The sequence below is a fragment of the Cherax quadricarinatus genome, chromosome 25 (assembly GCF_038502225.1).
Source record: "Cherax quadricarinatus isolate ZL_2023a chromosome 25, ASM3850222v1, whole genome shotgun sequence".
Classification (NCBI taxonomy): Eukaryota; Metazoa; Arthropoda; class Malacostraca; order Decapoda; family Parastacidae; genus Cherax; species Cherax quadricarinatus.
Genome location: NC_091316.1, coordinates 2,548,115 through 2,575,446, shown reverse-complemented (window position 1 = coordinate 2,575,446; position 27,332 = coordinate 2,548,115). Strand labels below are relative to the sequence as shown.

Sequence of the window (27,332 nt, the reverse complement as noted above, 5' to 3'; positions counted from 1 at the left end):
AGATCTATGGCCGAATGCCCAGTCTGTGGTGCCGACAACCATTCTAATACATTTTGTAGTCAACCTCCATCTTGCCTTAATTGTAATGAAGCTCACCCTTCGTACTCCCGCCGTTGCCAGGTCTACTTAAATGAACGTGAAATCCGTTGCCTCAAAGAGGCAGAAGGTCTCCCTTATGCTATGGCAGTTACTCATCTCCGCCTCCAAGGGAGACTACCCCGTGTTTCTTATTCTCGTGTTTCCAAACATCCCCCCACTTCTGGGGTCCCATCTTCTGCAGCCTCCTCTGTTGTTACCCCTCCCATAGCCACTACGGCATCTAATCCTTTTGCTGTCCTTGGCTCTGACGTCCCGACTACAACTCAGTCTGTTCTCACATCTTCGCGTCCTTCCTCACAAGCCCCAGTATCGACAAGACCTCTTACGACACCTAATACCAATCGCCCCTCTACTCAGAAGTCCAAAAAATCCACATTGCTCAAATCTTCTTTGCCCCTTCCTTCCCTTCTTCCACCTCCACACTTTACCTTTCCAGTCTCTGTACCTAGTTCTTCCCCTCTCTCTGGCTCTATTACAAGTGTGGAGATTCACCCTCCTCCTCGTACTATGCCTTCCACCCCCGTCCCCTCCCAAGTTTCTCCCTCTTCTACCACCTCCCAGGTTTCTGCCTCTTCTGTCCCCCCCCACACTTCATCTCCAGTCCCTTACACTCTTCCCTCCCCCTCTACTTTGGTACAGTCCATTACTGTCCCAATCTTTACTCACCCTCCTCCTTCTATCTCCAATATGGTCTCCCATACATCTTTGAATTCAGAAACACTTGAAGCCATTTCAGAATATATTGCAGAGACTAAACCTTCAATGGACACTGATTCACTTCCTGTTCCTTCTCTTCCCTCTCCTCCATCTTCACAACCCCATTCTTCGCAACGCTCCTTTCCTTCGCTACTTGAACGTCTTCCAATGCCACCACACGTTGACTTTTCTAACCCCTCTAGTCCGTAGGTGCCTTTACCTACAGATTCCTGATATTTTCTTCATTGCCAATCATGGCCTATTTACAGTGGAATATCCGCGGCCTCAGGGGTAATCGGGGTGAGCTTCAGATGTTGCTTTCCAGGTTTTCCCCTGTTGGTGCTTGCTTACAAGAACCAAAATTACACTCTGCTGTTTTCCAACCTATCTCAGGCTATAATTTATTGTATTCTTCGGATCCTTTCTCAGATGGGACCTTTAATGAAAGTGCCCTTCTTCTACGCAATGATATTCCGTACTGTCAACTATTTGTCCATACCTCGCTGCATTACACTGCAGCCCGTATCCACTTGAATAAGTGGTTTACAATATGTTCTTTATATCTCTCTCCTTCTCGGGCATTTTCTATCCCAGACTTTGCCTTTCTTGTTTCATCCTTACCACCACCACTTCTGTTACTTGGTGATTTTAATGCCCACCATTTCCTCTGGGGGGGGGGTCTCATTGTGACTCACGTGGCATTCAGTTGGAGGCTTTTCTCGCCTCTCACCCCCTCCATGTTTTAAATACGGGTGCTCCCACCCATTTTGATCCTCGTACTCATACACTCTCTTGCATCGATCTATCAGTCTGCTCTTCCTCCACTGCACTAGACTTCACCTGGTCTGTTCTACCAGACTTACATGACAGCGATCATTTTCCAATCATTCTTACTTCTCCTTCCTATTCACCACCTTTCCGTAGCCCTCGCTGGCAATTTGATCGGGCAAATTGGGATCTTTACTCACACCTCACTGCTTTTAGTGAGGTTCCTTCTTCATCCTCCATTGATGAGCTCCTACACATCTTCTCGACGTCAGTTTATACCGCAGTTTCTCATTCTATACCCCAAACCTCAGGCAGGCATTCTCAGAAGTGCGTGCCTTGGTGGTCTCCTGCTTGTGCTCATGCAGTACGTTTGAAACGTGCTGCATGGGGCAGGTACTGGTACAATAGAACCGCTGAGACTTCTTGATTTTAAGCAGAAGCGTGCGATCGCTCGCCGTGTCATCCATGAAGCTAAACGCACTTGTTGGCGAGACTATGTTTCCACCATCACCTCTGCTTCTTCTATGAGTGCAGTCTGGAAAAAAGTGAGGAAATTGAGTGGTAAATACTCTCCTGACCCAGCTCCTGTTCTACGGGTCGCTGGTGTTGATGTAGCAAACCCTCTCGACGTTGCCATTGAACTTGGCACACATCTGGTCCGTATTTCCCGAGGGCTCCATCTATGCCCCTCGTTTCTTTCCTCAAAGTCTGCCAGAGAGTTAGTACCCTTGGACTTTTCTTCTCTCAGAGAAGAACAGTATAATGTGCCTTTTACACTTCAAGAACTGGAGGCAACGCTCTCAGCTTGCCGATCATCGGCAGCTGGGCCTGACGACATTCATATTCGTATGTTACAACATTTACATCGGTCAGCCCTTGTAGTCCTCTTACACCTCTTCAATCTTATTTGGGCACAGGGAGTTCTTCCCCAGCTGTGGAAATCTGCCATTGTTCTCCCTTTCCGCAAACCGGGTACTACAGAACATGATGCCTCCCACTATCGCCCCATCGCTCTTACTAGTGCAGTTTGCAAAGTGATGGAACGTCTCGTAAATCGACGTTTAATGTGGTATTTAGAGACACACAACAGTCTCTCCGCTAGTCAATATGGCTTTCGTAAGGGCCGTTCTACCATAGACCCCTTACTACGCTTGGATACGTATGTTCGTAATGCCTTTGCGAATAATCACTCAGTTATTGCCATATTTTTTGACCTTGAGAAGGCATATGACACAACTTGGAGGTATAATATTTTGGCCCAGGCCCATTCCTTAGGCCTCCGAGGCAATCTACCATCCTTCCTTAAGAACTTTTTAACTGACAGACATTTCCGTGTTCGAGTCAATAATGTTCTTTCCCCGGACTTCGTCCAAGCTGAAGGTGTCCCTCAGGGATGTGTTCTAAGCACAACACTTTTTCTCCTTGCTATAAATGATTTGGCCTCTGTTCTTCCACCCAATATTTGGTCATCACTCTATGTTGATGACTTCGCTATTTCTTGTGCAGGCGCTGACTGTCATCTTATTGCAGTTTCTCTCCAGCATGCGGTCGACCGTGTTTCCACTTGGGCCACCACGCATGGGTTTAAATTTTCAAGTACCAAAACTCACCAAATTACTTTCACTAGACGCTCTGTTATCTCCGATCATCCTTTGTATCTCTATGGCTCCCGTATCCCCGAACGTGATACAGTCAGGTTTCTAGGTCTTCTCTTTGACCGTCGGTTATCCTGGAAACCTCACATAACCTCTCTGAAGGCAACTTGTCACAGCCGGCTAAACCTTCTTAAAACCCTTGCTCATCTTTCCTGGGGAGCTGATCGTCGAACTCTGCTTCGCCTACATTCAGCCCTCGTTTTATCGAAACTCGATTATGGTGACCAGATTTATTCCGCGGCCTCTCCTGCTACTCTCTCTAGCCTTAACTCTATCCATCACCAAGGATTACGTTTGTGCCTTGGTGCTTTTCGCTCTTCCCCTGTTGAGAGCCTCTATGCAGAAGCGAATGTTCCATCCTTGTCTGATCGCCGTGATGCCCATTGCCTTCGCTACTATGTACGCTCTCACGATCTACACAATCCTTCCATTTATAGAATGGTCACCGATATTAGTAGACATTCTTTATTCGTTCGCCACCCCTGTTTGCTCCGTCCCTTTTCTCTTCGCCTACATTCACTCTTGTCTTCCCTTCAGTTACCACCTTTATATGTTCATGTAGCATCTCACTTTTCCCTACCCCCCTGGGAAGTTCCAGCTGTTCGGGTCTGTTCTTTCTCACTCCCTTGCTCGAAAGCTCAACTGCCTACGGTGGCTTCCCGCTCTCTTTTTCTTGATCACTTCCACTCCCATTCTCATGCCACTGCTGTGTACACAGATGGCTCTAAGTCTTCAGACGGCGTCGGATTCGCAGCAGTGTTTCCGGACAGCGTCGTGCGGGGACATTTACTATCTTCAGCTAGCATTTTTACTGCTGAACTGTATGCCATTCTTGCAGCACTTATTCGTATCGCATCTATGCCTGTGTCATCATTTGTAGTACTCTCAGACTCCCTTAGTGCTCTACAGGCTATACGAAAATTTGATACATCTCATCCCCTAGTTCTCCGTATCCAACTTTGGCTACGCCGTATCTCTACCAAACATAAAGATATTGTTTTTTGTTGGGTCCCTGGTCATGTCGACATACAGGGCAATGAACAGGCAGACACTGCTGCGCGGTCAGCAGTACATGACCTACCAATTTCCTATCGAGGTGTTCCATTTCTGGACTATTTTGCTGCAATAGCTACCCACCTTCGCACCCATTGGCAACAACGTTGGTCAACTCTGCTCGGTAACAAACTTCATTCTATTAAACCGAGCATAGGTTACTGGCCGTCTTCTTGTCATCAGTGCCGAGGTTGGGAGACCACTCTCTCCCGCCTTCGCATTGGTCACACTCGTCTTACTCATGGGTATCTCATGGAGAGGCACCCTGTTCCTCTCTGTGAGCAGTGTCAAGTTCCAGTATCGATTAGCCACATTCTGTTAGACTGCCCTCTCTATCAACGAGCACGCAGAATTTACCTCCAACGTCGTCTTCGTTCTACTACTCTCTCTTTACCTTCCCTTCTTGCTGATGGACCCTCCTTTAATCCTGACTCTCTCATTGACTTCTTGACAACGACTGATTTACTCCACAAACTCTGATGATACTTTTCGCACTCCCCTCAGCCCTTTCTAGTTCAGTCTCTTGCTGCCCTTTACCCATCCACTGCCCCGCTGTTATCCGTAACCTATTACTCATCCATCTCCCTTTTGCCACCTGATGCCCTCGCTTCCTTCCTGCCCTGCAGCGCTGTATAGTCCTTGTGGCTTAGCGCTTCTTTTTTTATTATAATAATAATAATTGAGGTGATGGCAATGGCAGTCTGCCCAGTGAGGAAGACCAGTCTCTATCAGTGTTGGTATTCTCTGTGGGTATACTGTGTTTATTTGCAGTAATGGACAGTGTGTGTTGGGAACTTTAATTTGACAAATGCCTCACTTTATTCTCATTTTCCTCGAGAATAGTCATTACTGCAAATTTGAGGTACTCAGAGGAAGAAACCTATGGTATCTCCCCACTTAGTTTTGAGGTCATGGTGAGGGAAGAAGTGTACTAGCCCATCCTTATTAGTGAGTTTTTTGCATACTTTACATTTAAGAGCACCATCTTTGACAAATAAGACATCCAGAAACAATGTCTTGCTTGTCCATAGCCATGGGTTCAAACCCCACCCATTCTGTGGTTTGCAATCGTGTTGTTATTATTGTGTGTCGTTAATAGATATGTTTGTGACTTTATAAAGCCTACTCTGTGGGCAAACTGTCAGTGAAGGATTGCACTATACAACATTTGCATTTATCTATCATGTCTGTATTTTATACCATATCTCCACCAATGAGCAAGACATTGGAATACACATGTTGACTGGGCCTGTTTCCTACATTGTCTGTGATCTATATAATAATCATATTATTATTATAATCAAAAAGAAGTGCTAAGCCACAAGGGCTATACAGCTATATAATAATCATAAGCCTCTCTCTAGCCCCACTTCCACTCTCATCAATACCTGTACTCATTCTTGCGATGTCCTGACCTCAAGGTGCTTGTTTACCTTATAAGGCGGTGTACGTATTTGCTAGTTTCTGTAATCTCGATAAGGCTCAGACTTGGATGAAACCTTGTATTGAAAGGTTTCTCTTGTACCAGTTTCATTTCCAGATGTTGACTTTTTGTCATTGTTGACCAAATGGATAACATGGTACAAAGTGTTAATGATTGAATTTATTGTTCTCTTAACATGCAATGTGAAAGAAAGTCTAATAAAATGGCATGTTTGAAAAACTTTATTCATAATGTGTAAACAAGATTAAACACAAATTCATTTATGCTATGTCACTATAGTTACAATATCTCATTTTCCTATAGGTAAAGACTTGCTGCAAATACAATATCTCTCTTTAGTAGTTTGACACCTTCAGAGAACTTATTTTCTAGGTCAATGCCAATGGCCTTGGCAGCTTGAATCATCTGACGCAGGAGTTCCTCTAGACGACGCATAGCTCGAATGATACTTCCTGAAAGAGAACACCATTTTACTTTGATAAGTATAATTGAAAGAATTAAGAGTAAGACGGAGAATAGGATAGCAGATGAACAAGGAGGCTTTAGGAAAGGTAGGGGGTGTGTGGACCAGGTGTTTACAGTGAAACATATAAGTGAACAGTATTTAGATAAGGCTAAAGAGGTCTTTGTGGCATTTATGGATTTGGAAAAGGCGTATGACAGGGTGGATAGGGGGGCAATGTGGCAGATGTTGCAAGTGTATGGTGTAGGAGGTAGGTTACTGAAAGCAGTGAAGAGTTTTTACGAGGATAGTGAGGCTCAAGTTAGAGTATGTAGGAAAGAGGGAAATTTTTTCCCAGTAAAAGTAGGCCTTAGACAAGGATGTGTGATGTCACCGTGGTTGTTTAATATATTTATAGATGGGGTTGTAAGAGAAGTAAATGCGAGGGTCTTGGCAAGAGGCGTGGAGTTAAAAGATAAAGAATCACACACAAAGTGGGAGTTGTCACAGCTGCTCTTTGCTGATGACACTGTGCTCTTGGGAGATTCTGAAGAGAAGTTGCAGAGATTGGTGGATGAATTTGGTAGGGTGTGCAAAAGAAGAAAATTAAAGGTGAATACAGGAAAGAGTAAGGTTATGAGGATAACAAAAAGATTAGGTGATGAAAGATTGAATATCAGATTGGAGGGAGAGAGTATGGAGGAGGTGAACGTATTCAGATATTTGGGAGTGGACGTGTCAGCGGATGGGTCTATGAAAGATGAGGTGAATCATAGAATTGATGAGGGAAAAAGAGTGAGTGGTGCACTTAGGAGTCTGTGGAGACAAAGAACTTTGTCCTTGGAGGCAAAGAGGGGAATGTATGAGAGTATAGTTTTACCAACGCTCTTATATGGGTGTGAAGCGTGGGTGATGAATGTTGCAGCGAGGAGAAGGCTGGAGGCAGTGGAGATGTCATGTCTGAGGGCAATGTGTGGTGTGAATATAATGCAGAGAATTCGTAGTTTGGAAGTTAGGAGGAGGTGCGGGATTACCAAAACTGTTGTCCAGAGGGCTGAGGAAGGGTTGTTGAGGTGGTTCGGACATGTAGAGAGAATGGAGCGAAACAGAATGACTTCAAGAGTGTATCAGTCTGTAGTGGAAGGAAGGCGGGGTAGGGGTCGGCCTAGGAAGGGTTGGAGGGAGGGGGTAAAGGAGGTTTTGTGTGCGAGGGGCTTGGACTTCCAGCAGGCATGCGTGAGCGTGTTTGATAGGAGTGAATGGAGACAAATGGTTTTTAATACTTGACGTGCTGTTGGAGTGTGAGCAAAGTAACATTTATGAAGGGATTCAGGGAAACCGGCAGGCCGGACTTGAGTCCTGGAGATGGGAAGTACAGTGCCTGCACTCTGAAGGAGGGGTGTTAATGTTGCAGTTTAAAAACTGTAGTGTAAAGCACCCTTCTGGCAAGACAGTGATGGAGTGAATGATGGTGAAAGTTTTTCTTTTTCGGGCCACCCTGCCTTGGTGGGAATCGGCCGGTGTGATAATAAAAATATAAAAAAAAAAAAAAAATTACACGGTTAGCCTTTTCGGCACTGGTACTGTTGTACTATGGCTTGAAGCCAGGGTCGATCCTACTGTATTATGCCACGAGCTCAGCTCGCTCAGATAAGCAGTGAACAGTAAATTTCAGCCTTTTTTTCATGCAGTGCATGAGAAAAAACCTGACTGTTTTGGTTTAAAACGGCGACTTTGCTGTGTATGGTTTTTATGGTTGTATTCTTGGTTTCTTGGTCTCATCTGATAGAATTGAAGATTTATTACAGAAATAGAAATGATTTTCATTGGTTTCAGGACTGACAATAGCTTGAAATTGAGCTCAAAGGTAGTGGAAATATTCAATTTTTGCCTATATTCCAGAGTACACTTCTCCAATACGCGTTCAACTGGCCAGTCTAATATGCATTTAGGAAGGCACTGACATTTATACAATTACAGTAATGCAGCAGTCTGCCTAATGGTAAATCTTCTGTTTTTTGTGCGAATAAAAATTAAAAATGGAAAGCAAGTGCAATATAGAGGGGCCTGGAGATATGACTAAGGAACAGAGGAAAAATTTTAGTGCCAGGAATGTCTACATTGTTAATTCTGTATTTTTAAATTGGCAATTTTTTTAATTTGTGTGAAATTGGCCAAATTACCAATTTTTTATAACTTTATTGGGTACTTGAAATCGGTAAATGGGCAGCTTCTTGTACTCATTTGACAATGGAAGGAATACTGGAATTGGCCAAAAATAGGACACAAAATGGGTGAAATTGCCAATGCGTTAACTTTGCAAGTGCATAATTCTGTAAGTTTTCCATCAAATATTGTACTTTTGGCTTCCTTTTTCCAAAGGTAATGTTCTTTATAATTTCATTAGATAATTTTTTTTTTAAATTCTTCAACCCTAAGAGCAAGTTTGAAATTGGGGCCCAACCCAGAAAGGTTACAAAGTCATCACCCTCATGATCAAAGTTACTTTTACCAGCTTTTGTAAAAAGTACTAATCACTCTTATTATTAAGAACTTTTCTACCCCTTCAGTAGTCTTCCACTCAAAGGTGAGTGGTGCGTTGAGGTATATAAGGAGAAAAAAAACGTTATCTATAGCGGCAAAGAAGGGAATGTATGAAAGTATAGTAGTACCAACACTCTTATATGGTTGTGAAGCTTGGGTTGTAAATGCCGCAGCGAGGAGGCGGTTGGAGGCAGTGGAGATGTCCTGTCTAAGGGCATTTTGTGGTGTGAATATTATGCAGAAAATTTGGAGTGTGGAAATTAGGAGGTGTGGTGTTAATAAAAGTGTATTAGTCAGAGGGCTGAAAAGGGGTTGTTGAGGTGGTTTCGTCAATGACATGGAGAGCATATAAATCTGTAGGGGAAGGAAGGCAGGGTAGGGGTCGTCCTCAAAAAGGTTGGAGGGAGGGGGTAAAGGAGGTTTTTTGGGCGAGGGGCTTGGACTTCCAGCAAGCGTGCATGAGTGTGTTAGATAGGAGTGAATGGAGGCGAATGGTATTTGGGACCTGACGAGCTGTTGGAGTGTGAGCAGGGTAATATTTAGTGAAGGGATTCGGGGAAACCAGTTATTTTTATATTGCCGGACTTGAGTCCTGGAAATGGGAAGTACAATGCCTGCACTTTAAAGGAGGGGTTTGGGATATTGGCAGTTTGGAGGGATATGTTGTGTATCTTTATACGTATATGCTTCTAAACTGTTGTATTCTGAGCACCTCTGCAAAAGCAGTGATAATGTGTGAGTGTGGTGAAAGTGTTGAATGATGATGAAAGTATTTTCTTTTTGGGGATTTTCTTTCTTTTTTGGGTCACCCTGCCTCGGTGGGAGACGACCGACTTGTTGAAAATAAAAAAAAATAAAAAAAAAAAAAAAAACACGGTGACATCACACATCCTTGTCTAAGGCCTACTTTTACTGGGAAATAATTTCCCTCTTTCCTACATACTCTAACTTGAGCCTCACTATCCTCGTAAAAACTCTTCACTGCTTTCAGTAACCTACCTCCTACACCATACACCTACATCTGCCACATTGCCCCCCTATCCACCCTGTCATACGCCTTTTCCAAATCCATAAATGCCACAAAGACCTCTTTAGCCTTATCTAAATACTGTTCACTTATATGTTTCACTGTAAACACCTGGTCCACACACCCCCTACCTTTCCTAAAGCCTCCTTGTTCACCTGCTATCCTATTCTCCGTCTTACTCTTAATTCTTTCAATAATAACTCGACCATACACTTTGCCAGGTATACTCAACAGACTTATCCCCCTATAATTTTTGCACTCTCTTTTATCCCCTTTGCCTTTATACAAAGGAACTATGCATGCTCTCTGCCAATCCCTAGGTACCTTACCCTCTTCCATACATTTATTAAATAATTGCACCAACCACTCCAAAACTATATCCCCACCTGCTTTTAACATTTCTATCTTTATCCCATCAATCCCGGCTGCCTTACCCCCTTTCATTTTACCTACTGCCTCACGAACTTCCCCCACACTCACAACTGGCTCTTCCTCACTCCTACAAGATGTTGTTCCTCCTTGCCCTATACACGAAATCACAGCTTCCCTATCTTCATCAACATTTAACAATTCCTCAAAATATTCCCTCCATCTTCCCAATACCTCTAACTCTCCATTTAATAACTCTCCACTCCTATTTTTAACTGACAAATCCATTTGTTCTCTAGGCTTTCTTAACTTGTTAATCTCACTCCAAAACTTTTTCTTATTTTCAACAAAATTTGTTGATAACATCTCACCCACTCTCTCATTTGCTCTCTTTTTACATTGCTTCACCACTCTCTTAACCTCTCTCTTTTTCTCCATATACTCTTCCCTCCTTGCATCACTTTTACTTTGTAAAAACTTCTCATATGCTAACTTTTTCTCCCTTACTACTCTCTTCACATCATCATTCCACCAATCGCTCCTCTTCCCTCCCGCACCCACTTTCCTGTAACCACAAACTTCTGCTGAACACTCTAACACTACATTTTTAAACCTACCCCATACCTCTTCGACCCCATTGCCTATGCTCTCATTAGCCCATCTATCCTCCAATAGCTGTTTATATCTTACCCTAACTGCCTCCTCTTTTAGTTTATAAACCTTCACCTCTCTCTTCCCTGATGCTTCTATTCTCCTTGTATCCCATCTACCTTTTACTCTCAGTGTAGCTACAACTAGAAACTGATCTGATATATCTGTGGCCCCTCTATAAACATGTACATCCTGAAGTCTACTTAAGTTGGCCGTCTCCCACTGAGGCAGGGTGACCCAAAAAAGAAAGAAAATCCCCAAAAAGAAAATGCTTTCATCATCATTCAACACTTTCACCACACTCACACATAATCACTGTTTTTGCAGAGGTGCTCAGAATACAACAGCTTAGAAGCATATACATATAAAGATACACAACATATCCCTCCAAACTGCCAATATTCCAAACCCCTCCTTTAAAGTGCAGGCATTGTACTTCCCATTTCCAGGACTCAAGTCCGACTATATAAAAATAACCGGTTTCCCTGAATCCCTTCACTAAATATTACCCTGCTCACACTCCAACAGATCATCAGGTCCCAAGCACCATTCGTCTCCATTCACTCCTATCTAACACGCTCACGCACGCTTGCTGGAAGTCCAAGCCCCTTGCCCACAAAACCTCATTTACCCCCTCTCTCCAACCCTTTCGAGGATGACCCCTACCTCGTCTTCCTTCCCCTATAGATTTATATGCTTTCCATGTCATTCTACTTTGATCCATTCTCTCTAAATGACCAAACCACCTCAACAACCCCTCTTCTGCCCTCTGACTAATACTTTTATTAACTCCACACCTTTTCCTAATTTCCACACTCCGAATTTTCTGCATAATATTTACACCACACATTGCCCTTAGACAGGACATCTCCACTGCCTCCGTCTCCTCGCTGCTGCATTTACAACCCAAGCTTCACACCCATATAATAGTGTTGGTACTACTATACTTTCATACATTTCCTTCTTTGCCTCCATAGATAACGTTTTTTGACTCCACATATACCTCAATGCACCACTCACCATTTTTCCCTCATCTCAATTCTATGATTAATCTCGTCCTTCATAAATCCATCAGCCGACATGTCAACTCCCAAGTATCTGAAAACATTTACTTCTTCCATACTCCTCCTCCCCAATTTGACATCCAATTTTTCTTTATCTAAATCATTTGATACCCTCATCACCTTACTCTTTTCTATGTTCACTTTCAACTTTCTACCTTTACACACATTCCCAAACTCATCCACTAACCTTTGCAATTTTTCTCTAGAATCTCCCATAAGCACAATATCATCAGCAAAGGTAACTGTGTTAATTCCCATTTTGAATTTGATTCCCCATAATTTAATCCCACCCCTCTCCCGAACACCCTAGCATTTACTTCTTTTACAACCCCATCTATAAATATATTAAATAACCATGGTGACATTACACATCCCTGTCTAAGACCTACTTTTACCGGGAAGTAGTCTCCCTCTCTTCTACACACCCTAACCTGAGCCTCACTATCCTCATAAAAACTCTTTACAGCATTTAGTAACTTACCACCTATTCCATATACTTGCAACATCTGCCACAGTGCTCCCCTATCCACTCTATCATATGCCTTTTCTAAATCCATAAATGCAATAAAAACTTCCCTACCTTTATCTACTGTTCATATATATGCTTCAATGTAAACACTTGATCTACACATCCCCTACCCACTCTGAAACCTCCTTGCTCATCCGCAATCCTACATTCTGTCTTACCTCTAATTCTTTCAATTACTGTATAACCCTACCATACACTTTTCCTGGTATACTCAATAAACTTATTCCTCTATAATTTTTACAATCTCTTTTGTCCCCTTTCCCTTTATATAAAGGGACTATACATGCTCTCTGCCAATCCCTAGGTACCTTCCCCTCTTCCATACATTTATTAAACAAAAGTACCAACCACTCCAACACTATATCCCCCCCCTGCTTTTAACATTTATGTCATGATCCCATCAGTTCCAGCTGCTTTACCCCCTTTCATTCTACGTAATATTCATTCAATTACTGTCTTAACAGAGATTCACAGCATGGTAGTGGCTTTCTTTTGTGCTTAATATTTTATTACATGTAAACTTATAAACTACAAAGAAATAAAGCTTTGTTTACTGTGCTCCTCCAGAGTACAGACACTGCTCTTCTCTGCTCACCTTCCAACAGCACATACATCAAAAACCACTTATCTCCACTCCCATCTAATATGCTCATACAAGTTCACTAGATGTTCAAGCCCCTAACACTCTGCCAAGAGTCTCTAACATTAACCATCCTTCAAAGTGTTCCTGGGACAACCCCTACCCTTTATGCTAGATTTATACACGAAGGTCATCCAATCCCTTTTAAATGCCCAAGCCACCTAAACAGCCCTGTTTTAGTCCTCCACTCTTCTATATGCACTGTAAATTATGAGCAATACTGCAATAATCAATCAACATTTATAATTTTAACTTTTAGTGGATCATAAGGCCTGGGTTATAACCTGGTAATCATTAAATTCACAAAAAAATGCACTAAACTAGGAGTTAGAAAATGTATGCATGGAAGCAAAATTGATGGTTCTTTGACTATATTCACACTGCAGTGTTGCCTGCCAATGTGCTCCAATATAACCACCACATTACCATTAATTACTTTTTTCACTTTCTTTATCATCTGGGTTATATAAGAGGATTTAAACTGCTAATAAATATTTAGTGATAAAGAATTAAGAAAAAAGAGTTCCATAAGGCACAGTGCAAGAGGAATGACCTAAACAATACTGTAAACATGGCAGTTTTTTAATTTTATACCACTAACCCTTTCACTGTCCCGACCCCTGATCTGAAACTTGTATACAGCATCCAAGAATTTTCAAAAATAGTAAAACGAAAAGTACGAAATTTGATAGAAAGTTGACGAAATTACGCTTTGATGAGTTTTGCTGTGTCAGCAATATTTATGCATTGGCGATTTTTGCCCACTTTTGAGTTCCATTTTATGCCAATTACACTGTTCCAGTACACCAAATTCTTAGCTAGTATGTATTCCATTTTATTGACTGAGCACAAGAAACTGCCCAATCAACTATTTCAACTACCTAATAAAGTGATCAAAAATTGGTAATTTGGCCAATTTCACACAAAATTCAAAATATTCCAATTTCAAAACAGGCTTCAGAATAAACAATGCAAGCATTCCTGGCACTAAAATAACATTTCCTTTGTTCATAAGTTATGTTCCCAGGCTTTACATATGAGATCCATTTTAATATTTTATTCACACACACACACAAAAAAAAATAGAAGATTTACTGTTATGCAATATTGTAATAATTATACAAATAATATCAGCGTATTCATGAATACACATTACACCCACCAGTTGGACATGTATTGAACAAGTGAAGTGATTTGTTTACTCTTGAATATCAGCAACAATCTAACATTTCCACTACTTTGAACTCAATTTCAAGTCATTTTTGGTTCTAAAACCAATCAAAATCGTCTCTATTTCTGTAATATATCTCCCATTTTATCAAGTGAGACCAAGAATATAACCATAAAAACCATACTAAAATACACTGCAAAGTCGCTGTTTTTAACCATATTTAAAAAATCCACTGCATTCTGCAGAATTTTTTTTATGGTGCACACTTACTCCATAAACCCATTCTCTTGTATCTAGGCCTAAATTTACCACTTACCACTTATCTGAGTGAGCTGAGCTCATCACATAGTACTACAGCACAGACAGTGACCTCAAACATGTAGTACTATGGTACAGACAATGAAAGAGTTAACAGTCTTGCATTGCAAACTGTTAAAAAGGTACACAGGAAACCTGAAATATATATTACTATTATTATAATCATAACAAAGTGCTAAACCCTTAAGGGTCATACAGCACTGCTTGAAGTGCATGAAGGTACTAACTGTAATAACAAAAAACGTGAATATACCACCTGTTGGTGGTAGTTAGACAAGATCTTAAAGTATATCCTTTTAAATAAAGTCTATTAAAAGTGCCAATTATATCAATTATCACTTACCCTCATAGATATCGGTTTTGGTGCAAAGGTCCATGAATGAGGAACCATTGCACCATTCGTATACAACATCCATCAGGAATGGCCTAAACTGCTCAACATAATTTTCTTCGTCAATCTGAAAATGAGAATACCTTTAAGTAAATAACATTGTGAAAATATGAAAAAGGTGTATATATCATAAACAGATCAAGTGCCTGAATCTGAAGATGTTGAAGTATAATGATAAAGTATCATTATGAGCATTAAAGCACAGTTTCTTCAGAGAGGAGCAAAAATTATGAATGAGCTATTAAATATATGTTCAACTTAAGAGAAATTTATCCTGCTAAGAAAACACAATTAACAAACCTCTAGTTTACACTCATGGCTAACACGGGCAATTCTTCGAGCCATGTCCTGCATTTGCCTTAATGGCCCCGATAACTCTTCTCCAAGCTTTGGCATCTCAGAACTCTTTTCATCGCAGACAAATGTACTAAGTATAGCACACGTCTGGGCAGCTGTTAAAAGACAATAATAACAATAATGGTAACACTAAATGTAAAAGAAGAAAAACTACATTTCTCCTTTTTTCAGACCACCCTGCCTCGGTGGGAGACAGCTGTTGTTAAAAACAATAATACATAATGGTGAAACACATACAAAATCACTACATCGTATGACCTATTTATGTATGGATGACCCCTACTGAATGAACATTCACAGAATGTAATTTCAAATAACCAAGAAAAACCTGATTTCTTTTTATCTTTTTATTATTATTATTATTATCACACTGGCCGATTCCCACCAAGGCAGGGTGGCCCGAAAAAGAAAAACTTTCACCATCATTCACTCCATCACTGTCTTGCCAGAAGGGTGCTTTACACTACAGTTTTTAAACTGCAACATTAACACCCCTCCTTCAGAGTGCAGGCACTGTACTTCCCTTCTCCAGGACTCAAGTCCGGCCTGCCGGTTTCCCTGAACCCCTTCATAAATGTTACTTTGCTCACACTCCAACAGCACGTCAAGTATTAAAAACCATTTGTCTCCATTCACTTCTATCAAACACGCTCACGCATGCCTGCTGGAAGTCCAAGCCCCTCGCACACAAAACCTCCTTTACCCCCTCCCTCCAACCTTTCTTAGGCCGACCCCTACCCCACCTTCCTTCCACTACAGACTGATACACTCTTGAAGTTATTCTGTTTCGCTCCATTCTCTCCACATGTCCGAACCACCTCAACAACCCTTCCTCAGCCCTCTGGACAACAGTTTTGGTAATCCCGCACCTCCTCCTAACTTCCAAACTACGAATTCTCTGCATTATATTCACACCACACATTGCTCTCAGACATGACATCTCCACTGCCTCCAGCCTTCTCCTCGCTGCAACATTCATCACCCATGCTTCACACCCATATAAGAGCGTTGGTAAAACTATACTCTCATACATTCCCCTCTTTGCCTCCAAGGACAAAGTTCTTTGTCTCCACAGACTCCTAAGTGCACCACTCACCCTTTTCCCCTCATCAATTCTATGATTCACCTCATCTTTCATAGACCCATCCGCTGACATGTCCACTCCCAAATATCTGAATACATTCACCTCCTCCATACTCTCTCCCTCCAATCTGATATCCAATCTTTCATCACCTAATCTTTTTGTTATCCTTATAACCTTACTCTTTCCTGTATTCACTTTCAATTTTCTTCTTTTGCACACCCTACCAAATTCATCCACCAATCTCTGCAACTTCTCTTCAGAATCTCCCAAGAGCACAGTGTCATCAGCAAAGAGCAACTGTGACAACTCCCACTTTGTGTGTGATTCTTTATCTTGTAACTTCACGCCTCTTGCCAAGACCCTCGCATTTACTTCTCTTACAACCCCATCTATAAATATATTAAACAACCACGGTGACATCACACATCCTTGTCTAAGGCCTACTTTTACTGGGAAATAATTTCCCTCTTTCCTACATACTCTAACTTGAGCCTCACTATCCTCGTAAAAACTCTTCACTGCTTTCAGTAACCTACCTCCTACACCATACACCTGCAACATCTGCCACATTGCCCCCCTATCCACCCTGTCATACGCCTTTTCCAAATCCATAAATGCCACAAAGACCTCTTTAGCCTTATCTAAATACTGTTCACTTATATGTTTCACTGTAAACACCTGGTCCACACACCCCCTACCTTTCCTAAAGCCTCCTTGTTCATCTGCTATCCTATTCTCCGTCTTACTCTTAATTCTTTCAATAATAACTCTACCATACACTTTGCCAGGTATACTCAACAGACTTATCCCCCTATAATTTTTGCACTCTCTTTTATCCCCTTTGTCTTTATACAAAGGAACTATGCATGCTCTCTGCCAATCCCTAGGTACCTTACCCTCTTCCATACATTTATTAAATAATTGCACCAACCACTCCAAAACTATTTCCCCACCTGCTTTTAACATTTCTATCTTTATCCCATCAATCCCGGCTGCCTTACCCCCTTTCATTTTACCTACTGCCTCACGAACTTCCCCCACACTCACAACTGGCTCTTCCTCACTCCTACAAGATGTTGCTCCTCCTTGCCCTATACACGAAATCACAGCTTCCCTATCTTCATCAACATTTAACAATTCCTCAAAATATTCCCTCCATCTTCCCAATACCTCTAACTCTCCATTTAATAACTCTCCTCTCCCATTTTTAACTGACAAATCCATTTGTTCTCTAGGCTTTCTTAACTTGTTAATCTCACTCCAAAACTTTTTCTTATTTTCAACAAAATTTGTTGATAACATCTCACCCACTCTCTCATTTGCTCTCTTTTTACATTGCTTCACCACTCTCTTAACCTCTCTTTTTCTCCATATACTCTTCCCTCCTTGCATCACTTTTACTTTGTAAAAACTTCTCATATGCTAACTTTTTCTCCCTTACTACTCTCTTCACATCATCATTCCACCAATCGCTCCTCTTCCCTCCCGCACCCACTTTCCTGTAACCACAAACTTCTGAACACTCTAACACTACATTTTTAAACCTACCCCATACCTCTTCGACCCCATTGCCTATGCTCTCATTAGCCCATCTATCCTCCAATAGCTGTTTATATCTTACCCTAACTGCCTCCTCTTTTAGTTTATAAACCTTCACCTCTCTCTTCCCTGATGCTTCTATTCTCCTTGTATCTCATCTACCTTTTACTCTCAGTGTAGCTACAACTAGAAAGTGAGCTGATATATCTGTGGCCCCTCTATAAACATGTACATCCTGAAGTCTACTCAACAGTCTTTTATCTACCAATACATAATCCAGCAAACTACTGTCATTTCGCCCTACATCATATCTTGTATACTTATTTATCTTTTTCTCTTGCTTTATTCTATGGCTCACCTTCAGACCCATCTGCAGACATCTCCACTCTCAAGTATGTAAAATCATTCACCTTCTCAATACTCCATCCAATATATCCATTACACACCATTCATGGGTGTTTATCAAAGGATATCAGTGCCTCTCCTAGGTAGTAGGTTGGTAGACAGCAACCGCCCAGGGAGGTACTACCATCCTGCCAAATGAGTGTAAAACGAAAGCCTGTAATTGTTTTACATGATGGTAGGATTGCTTGTGTCCTTTTTTCTGTCTCATAAACATGCAAGATTTCAGGTACGTCTTGCTACTTCTGCTTACACTTAGGTCACACTACACATGTACAAGCATATATATACACACAACCCTCTGGGTTTTCTGCTATTTTCTTTCTAGTTCTTGTTCTTGTTTATTTCCTCTTATCTCCATGGGGAAGTGGAACAGAATTCTTCCTCCGTAAGCCATGCGTGTTGTAAGAGGCGACTAAAATGCCGGGAGCAAGGGGCTAGTAATCTCTTCTCCTGTATAAATTACTAAATTTAAAAAGAGAAACTTTTGTTTTTCTTTTTGGGCCACCCTGCCTCGGTGGGATACGGCCGGTTTGTTGAAAGAAGAAGAAGAAAGAAGAAGTTCTTGTTTATTTCCTCTTATCTCCATGTGGAAGTGGAACAGAATTCTTCCTCCGTAAGCCATGCGTGTTGCAAGAGGTGACTAAAATGCCGGGAACAAGGGGCTAGTAACCCCTTCTCCTGTATAAATTACTAAATTTAAAAAGAGAAACTTTCGTTTTTCTTTTTGGGCCACCCTGCCTTGGTGGGATATGGCCGGTTTGTTGAAAGAAAAGAAGAAGATCAGTGCCTCTCAAGGGAGATTTTTACATAGTGTATTATTAGGTGACGAAAGATTGGATATCAGATTGTAGGGAGAGTGGAGGAGGTGAATGTATTCAGATATTTAGGAGTGGATGTGTCAGCAGATGGGTCTATGAAAGATGAGGTGAATCATAGAAGTGACGAGGGAAAAAAGGTGAGTGGTGCACTTTGGAGTCTGTGGAATCAAAGAACTTTATCCATGGAAGCAAAGATGGGAATGTATGAGAGTATAGTTATACCAATGCTCTTATATGGGTGTGAAACATGGCTGGTGAATGTTGCAACAAGGAGAAGGCTGGAGGCAGTGGAGATGTCATGTTTAAGGGCAATGTGTGGTGTGAATATAATGCAGAGAATTCGTAGCTTGGAAATTAGGAGGAGATGCGGGATTACCAAAACTGTTATCTAGAGGGCTGAGGAGGGGTTACTGAGGTGGTTCGGACATGTAGAGAGGATGGAACAAAACAGAATGACTTCAAGTGTATAAATCTGTAGTGAAGGGACGGCGGGGTAGGGGTCAGCCTAGGAAAGGTTGGAGGAAGGGGGTAAAGGAGGTTTTGTGTACGAGGGGCTTTGACTTCCAGCAAGCATGTGTGTGTGTGTTAGATAGGAGCAAATGGAGACAAATGGATTTTAGGACTTGAGTTGCTGTTGGAGTATGAACAAGGTAATATTTACGAAGGGAGTCGAGGAAACCGGCAGGCTGGACTTGAGTCTTGGAGATGGGAAGTACAGTGGCAGTTTTATAACTAGTGTAAGCATGCCTCTGGCAAGACAGTGATGGAGTGAATGATGATGAAAGTTTTCTTTTTCTGGCCACCCTGCCTTGGTGGGAGAAGGCCGATGTGTTAATAATAAAAAAGCTATTATTAGTGATCTAGAATTAAAAGAAGTTAAAGAAAAGGCTTATATTACCATTAGTGCAGTGAAATAAAACCTTATGGTTAGAAAATTTTCAGTGACCATGAGGAAGGACAGAAGGTATAAGCTGTGGATTAAGCAATGGTTGAGTCAACCAGTGTGTGGTCGCACACATTGCCATCTTATATAAATCAAGTGGATGTTTATGAAATTCATCACCTCCAAAATGAATAGTACTTAGATACAAAAGAATTAACTTCCCAGTTTGCATCTCAAGTTATAACATAAGCTTCTATGGGAAAAGACAATATGTGTAATGTATTTTTCACTTAAAGAATGTTTTGTTTAGTCCCTATGTAGGTCATTAAATAAGAGCCAATTGCACATGGGAATATAATTAATATTTATGAACAGATAGCACTGTACAAGTTTAAAAAATCACTTTGTTTTTGAATGACATGAATTATTAAGTGCTCAGTCACTTGGGGGTCAGAGGATTGGGATTGGTTCTGATGACATCCATTTTTTAGTGACCCAAATCTGAATTTCCATTTTAATTCATTTATGATTAAACAATATATAGAAATGACAGTGTTAAATTCCTCACCTGTTAAATTATTGAAAAGACCATTGAAAAGCATCTCCGTTATCAAGAGTTCATCTGCTGCTGACAATTCGCAAGCTACTCGACCTTTACGTTCAATCACATCCTGAGAAGTGGCATAACCCAAGCGACGGAGGACACGCTTTCGACACTTGAGCTCATCCATTTGCAAGAGAGACTTAGCTCTTTTAAGGTCTACTTCAGCAATGCCCAGTTCCTTCTTCAACTGTAAAAAAGCACAAGTTTGCTTTGTATTAGATCATTTTTTTAATATTATAGGTATCAATTTGAAAAAAAATTAGGCAGACTTCAGTATATGCATTAATGTGTTACAAATGACTTATGATATACAAGTAAGGTTCACCACACTGCATAACATCAGAGTGGCTGTTGCCTCAGAGACATAGCAGTGAATGACATAAAAGCTACTTCACAGCCACATCTGAAGAGCTTAACAGGAGGTTACATAGTGAATTTACAAATGAGCAAGGGCCAATACCAGGTGAAAATATAAAGTACCCAATAAGGAAATAGACACTTGACAACATATCCATATTAAAGGCATCAAGACCCAATGAAACTGCATTTACAAATTTTACATTCATAAAAATTTTTACATGTGTCTTTTCGTAAAATTTTTGCCTTTGGTTAAAGGAACTTTACAATCTGTATGTATTATGTACAGCCTCTCCTCACTTAACGACAAAGTTCCGTTCCTAAGACCATGTCGGTAAATGAATTCATCGCTAAGTGAGGAGCATACTATAATGGTAGTGGGTTTGTGTCAAATATCTTTGATATTATTTTAATGTCACCTTTGCACCATTTATAACATCTCTGGTATATTTTTAAATGTTTATTCAGTAGTGTACTGTATATTGTAATAAACAGAATAGAGGAAATTGGCTCTAGTATACATTATTTAGGCATGCATACTGGTCAGAGAGCCCATCATAAGTCCGAGGCGTCAGTAAACGAGTACGTCGCTAAGTGAGGGGAGGCTGTATTGGGTAATTTTTCAGCAAAATGATATTTAAGTGGATATATATTCTATGTAGAGTACTTCTATTACTGGTAATACACACAGTCAACCTACATCCATTTTCTTGGAAAACTTTTCATAAAGTGCTTCTCGGTCCGGGTCCCTATGTAGTTTGTGCGACTCGAGTCGGACCTTAAATTTCTCAAGTTTGTTAACAATCTCCAAAAATATATCATCCTTTATCTTCATGTTCTTCACTGGGTCTAATAGGAACTGGTTTTCTGGAACTCTCTTCAGAGCTTCCTGTTTGATGAAAAGGAAAACGAGAATTGCTTATTACCTATTTAGCATTACATATTGTACTCGCCAGATATATTACTAAGTTCAATTTAGGTTTTATTAAAATATTCAACCAATGAACTATAGAAAAGTGCAACAAGTCTTTTATTTCAAAACTGATATTCACCAAAACTTGGAGGGAAATTATAACATTTGTGAAAATCATGTAAACATTAAGTGCATATTCCCACAATATTTTTACAGAAATTTTATAATAATGTGCTAGTGATACATAACACCACACTGTTTTTCATTCTGCCTCCAATTTTACTATGTGAACCCTACATATATTAGCCATTTCACAGTTCATTAGCTTATCTAGAGTGCAAAAATATTTGTATGAAAAACATCAAAGTTTCATTAAATAGAGCACCTGAAATCAAACATTTTTCTTTTAACACACCAGCCGTCTCCCACCGAGGTAGGGTGACCTGAAAAAGATTTCTCCACTTTCACCATCACTCACTCCATCACCATCCTACCAAAGGCATGCCAACATTACAGCTCAGATGCCCCTTTATACAGCAACACCCCCTGTCCCTTTTTCAGAGTGCAGGTACCATACTTCCCACATCCAGGACCCAAGTTGAGCTTACCAGTTTCCCTGAATCCTTTCATAAGTGTTACCCTGCTCACACTCCAACAGCATGTCAAGTCACAAAACCCATTTGTCTCTACTCACTCCTATCTATGCTCACACATGCCTGTTGGATGTCCAAACTGCTCACATACCCCTTTCCCTCCAACCTTTCCTAGGATGACCCCTACCCTACCTTCCCTCTACTACAGATTTATACACCCTCCAAGTCTTCCTGTTTTGCTTCATCCTCTCTAAATGTCCAAACCACCTCAATAACCCCTCCTCAGCCCTCTGGATAATACTTTCAGCAGTCCCACATTTTCTTCTAATCAATATCTTGAACATATTATAGTTATGGGAACCACTAAATCTGGCTGCTTAGGCACTTGCAAGATAGTTCGGTCATAGGCCAGGCTGCAGAGGTAGAAACTCAAAACCAGTCATAGGAATATTTGGCACTGTCCTCTGAGTCAAACATTTACATATTTACAGGTTTCTTTATCTTTTTTTTCTCTAGTTATCCTTGTAACACCAAATTTGTTCCTCAGATTGTCCTTCTTGACTATTCTGGCTCAAAACTTTTCACACTCATGCCCCACTGGAAGCATAACACAAAATGCATACTCTCACCTGAACCATCTTCATGACCATGACACGCTGATCCAGAGGTTTGAGGTCACTGGGTAGTTTGAGCCTAACTGCTGACACTTCATGAATCAACTTCAACATGACTGACATCACCACCGGCTCACTCTTCTCACCTGCTTTAGGAGGTTTTAAATCTGAAGTCACCTATTAAAGTTGACACAAGAAAGTTAGTAACATGCTGCATATTGAAAATACAGTTCATATGTGTAGCTATTTTTGCATCAATTAGAATTGCCTGGTTTTTAAAATAAGATTGCAAATTACATTTACATTTCATAGTAGAAAGTTATTTACTCTAGATTTTCAATACATAAATTTTTATGATGAACCACTATACCAATCTCAAAGAGTAAAATATCAAACTCAACTTTATTTTAGAATTCAAATCTAAAAATGCCCATAATACTTTTATAATCAAGATATATATATTTTGCCACCCTGCCTCAGTGGGATCCAGTTTGTTGAAAGAAGATATCTTAATAATGATAAATTAAAAAAATCCAATAATTAAACCAGAGATAAGAGTTAATTCTGCCTTATGGTGACAGCAGTGGTCAAGGTTAGCAAAGCCCTGTTCCCTTTCTCCCTTCTCTAAATAGGTGAAGATTAGAATATTCATGATTCATCAATTTTCTTAGAAAACCTACCCTTAGATTTTGATTATGATTTATAATGAAAAGGGCATAGATTCAGATACTATATTCACAAAAACAGTAGAAACACATCTGAATGATCAGTGGTTACAAACAATGGAACAAGTGAATATTATCCATGAGGTAGCTTACATATATCAAAACATTTCTGGCAAAACTTTTCAGTGCTCACTGGATAGCTATTATTATATTTAGAAAGAAGCACTAAACTCACAGGGGTTATACAGCACCTGGGGAATGGGATGCAATCAGATTTGAGCCAAGGAAGGGGAGAAGTCCAATTCCTTGTATCAAGGCCCCTCACTCGCATATCTGCCCTAGTAGAGGAGCACTGCAAGGGAGCCATGGGCCCACAAAGGGTAGGAACAAGAACACAGAGGGGAAAAAATAATAATAATGGACCAAATACCCAAGGCAGAAGAAAGAAAACCCAAAGGAGAAAGAGGAAACAGGAAGAAGAAGGGGGAAAAAAGAATCGGGTTAAGTCACGGGTGTTCTGAAGTCTGGAGCATTTTACAATGTAATGGGAAAGGAAGGCATCTACAAAGCCAAGACTAAGATTAATACAAGGAAAGTTGTGTATAAGGGAGGATTCCTTGTATGACTCTTAGTCCTAGCTTTGTCTCTGTAGATGCCTTCCTTTGCCATTACATTATAAAATGCTCCAAACTTCAAAACACCCATGACTTAACCTGATTCTTTCTTCCTCCTTCTCCCTCTTCCCCTTTCCACTTTTTCCTTTGGGTTTTCTTTCTTCTGCCTTGGGTATTTGGTCCATTATTATTATTTTTCCCCCTCTGTGCTTCTGTTCCTACCCTTTGTGGGCCCCTAGCTCCCTTGCAGTGCTCCTCTTTTAGTCTTTGACTGACTCCTCTACTACTACTACTACCACCACCTCTACCACTACTACTACTACCACCTCTACCACTATACTCTTCTTCCTTTTCTACTACCTCTCTTGTCCTGTTCCTGTCTACTGGCCTATATATACTCCCCCCTTCTCTCCTTTTTTGTTAGTGTGACTTTGGAAATGGTCCAAGTTGGACCAAAACATCGTTGTAAGCTCCTCTCTCCTGTGAGGATATTTGTGTATTGTTCCAGTCATAGTATTGTGCCTTTTTGTTCTAAACTTTCTCAACATACAATAAAGATGGAAGACACACAAATGCAGTATAATGCAATCTTTTATTGACAACATTTAGTCCACACAGTGTTTGTGACTTGATAAAGTCCACTGTGTGGGCGAAACAGTCAATGAAGGATTGCGTTATACTGCATTTGTCTTTTTTTTCATCATGTTGGTATTTTATAACATTTCTTTCCACACAACAGATACACAACACACAAACCTTTGAAGTAGCTGTTGCCTCTGATACACGTAATATAACATCTACAGTTATTATTGGAGCCTCCATCGGATTCTTTTTGTCTTCTTGTTTCTTATAGCTAAGCACTACACCCCAGCCAAAATCATCTTCATTATTCTTAACCTGTTGAATTCATGAGGGAAAATATAAATCATCTCTGTCTTACACTTTTCAATTCAATTCATATATATTTATAAACAAGCCATAAACCTGTAGCATGCCGCAAATAATGTATCCCTCATACACCAAAACTACATCGTGCGATCTTCTAATTGTATACAAGAAGAAATGGCCATGGTTATTTGCAGCATTCCAAGATAGAAAATTAGTGAATAGCTGACAGTTTTCCTCTGCATTTGTGAATATTTCAACCACAGCAGGACACCATTACACTGTCAGTATGTTGCAATTAATACACTTGCATTCATGCATGTGATTAATGCTGCTGTTGGATTAATATTGCAAATACAACAGTGTAATATAACTGCTCTCAATGGAGCAAATGAACAGAAATGAAGAAATAAGTGCATATTTTTATTACTAAACACAACATCAGTGGTAAGCCAATATATGTAGTAGCCTTTTTTTTTTTTTTAACAAGTCGGCCATCTCCCACCTAGACAGGGTGACCCAAAAAGAAACTCCCCAAAACGAAAATATTTTCCTCATCATTCAACACTTTCACCTCACTCACACATAATCACTGTTTTTGCAGAGGTGCCCAGATACAACAGTTTAGAAGCATATATAAAGATACAATATAAAAAGTGACCTGAAATAATATAATGAACTCCCTATAGAATATAATATCAGGGCCCCAATTATATATATACCATCCTATTACACATCCCTCCAAACTACCAATATCCCAAACCCCTCCTTTAAAGTGCAGGCATTGTGCTTCCCATTTCCAGAACTCAAGTCCGGCTATATAAAAATAACTGGTTTCTCTGAATCCCTTCACTAAATATTACCCTGTTCACACTCTAACAGCTCGTCAGGTCCCAAAAACCATTCGTCTCCATCATGCTCATGCACGCTTGCTGGAAGTCCAAGTCCCTCGCCCACAAAACCTTCTTTACCTCCTCCCTCCAACCTTTTTGAGGATGACCCCTACTCCGCCTTCCTTCTCCTACACATTTAAATGCTCTCCATGTCATTCTACTTTGATCCAATCTCTCTAAATGACCAAACCACCTCAACAACCCCTCTTCAGCCCTCTAATACTTTTATTAACTCCACACCGTCTCCTAATTTCCCTTCTTATTTACTGTTTAACTGTTTACCATGTGGGCTCAATTGTACCACAGTGAAATATTATTTATCCTCAAATACTGTAATATGCCAATTTAAAATGAATTATTATGAAGACTATTAAATATTACAAACTTTAGCACTTCCCTTCCAAGACTGACTTGTGATGCATGAATATGAATAATCAATTGTAAATTGTAACTGGTATAATTTCTTAGAGAATTAAATCAAAATACTTTCTATTCATACAATGTAATAATGTTTCTACTCACATAGACCAACCTTCCTGGTTGTAGGAATGGCATGATGTATATAGGTCGTGTAATGAAAGCATGCCGCTCATTCTTCAGGTTATGTATAGTCTGTTTAATCTTGTAATAACTCTCCACCTCACCCTCTCGTGGTACAGTCACAGATTCCAATGCCTTTTCACAACTCCTCACACCTGAAGTTTGAAATAAAATGAATTTCCTTACTTTTTGAAAGCCTTTTTTTTTATTGCAATAAATATAATCATTTCCATGGGGAAGTGGAACAGAATTCTTCCTCCGTAAGCCATGCGTGTTGTAAGAGGAGACTAAAATGCCGGGAGCAAGGGGCCAGTAACCATTTCTCCTGTATATATTACTAAATGTTAAAGGAGAAACTTTCGTTTTTCCTTTTGGGCCACCCTGCCTCAGTGGGATAGAGCAGGTGTGTTAAAAGAAACCAAGAAATATAATCATGTTCTAGCACAAGGTTTACTTAAATTACCAATTTAATAATTGCTAGTTAAAAATTTGCCCAAAATGTTCGGTGTAATAAATTTGTAATTCTGATATGTGATATAAGCTGTCTGCTGCAATGGAAGCAGCTGGCACAACCACCATCTTGTCTTATATTTACTTACCAATAAATCTGTCTCAAAATAAATGTGGTATAAGAAATGGATTGCAATATATTCACAGGTTGTACCACACTGGCCTTCCAGATGGTTGCCTACCCACCATACTAACTT

At 40.4% G+C, this 27,332-nt stretch overlaps 1 protein-coding gene across 1 annotated transcript in view; it reads right to left on the bottom strand.

The window, feature by feature from the left end:
- Window positions 1-5,915: 5,915 nt before the first annotated feature.
- Mtr4 (exosome RNA helicase Mtr4) overlaps window positions 5,916-27,332 on the bottom strand; it is a 43,812-nt gene continuing 22,395 nt past the window's right edge. Inside the window, exons 9-16 of the mRNA XM_070088555.1 lie at window positions 26,608-26,780; window positions 25,064-25,204; window positions 23,044-23,205; window positions 21,609-21,797; window positions 20,516-20,738; window positions 15,162-15,313; window positions 14,814-14,928; window positions 5,916-6,167 (exon numbers count right to left, since the gene is read on the bottom strand). Of these exons, the coding sequence (XP_069944656.1) occupies window positions 6,013-6,167; window positions 14,814-14,928; window positions 15,162-15,313; window positions 20,516-20,738; window positions 21,609-21,797; window positions 23,044-23,205; window positions 25,064-25,204; window positions 26,608-26,780 (1,310 nt within the window). The 3' untranslated portion in view covers window positions 5,916-6,012. The remainder of the gene's footprint in view (window positions 6,168-14,813; window positions 14,929-15,161; window positions 15,314-20,515; window positions 20,739-21,608; window positions 21,798-23,043; window positions 23,206-25,063; window positions 25,205-26,607; window positions 26,781-27,332) is intronic.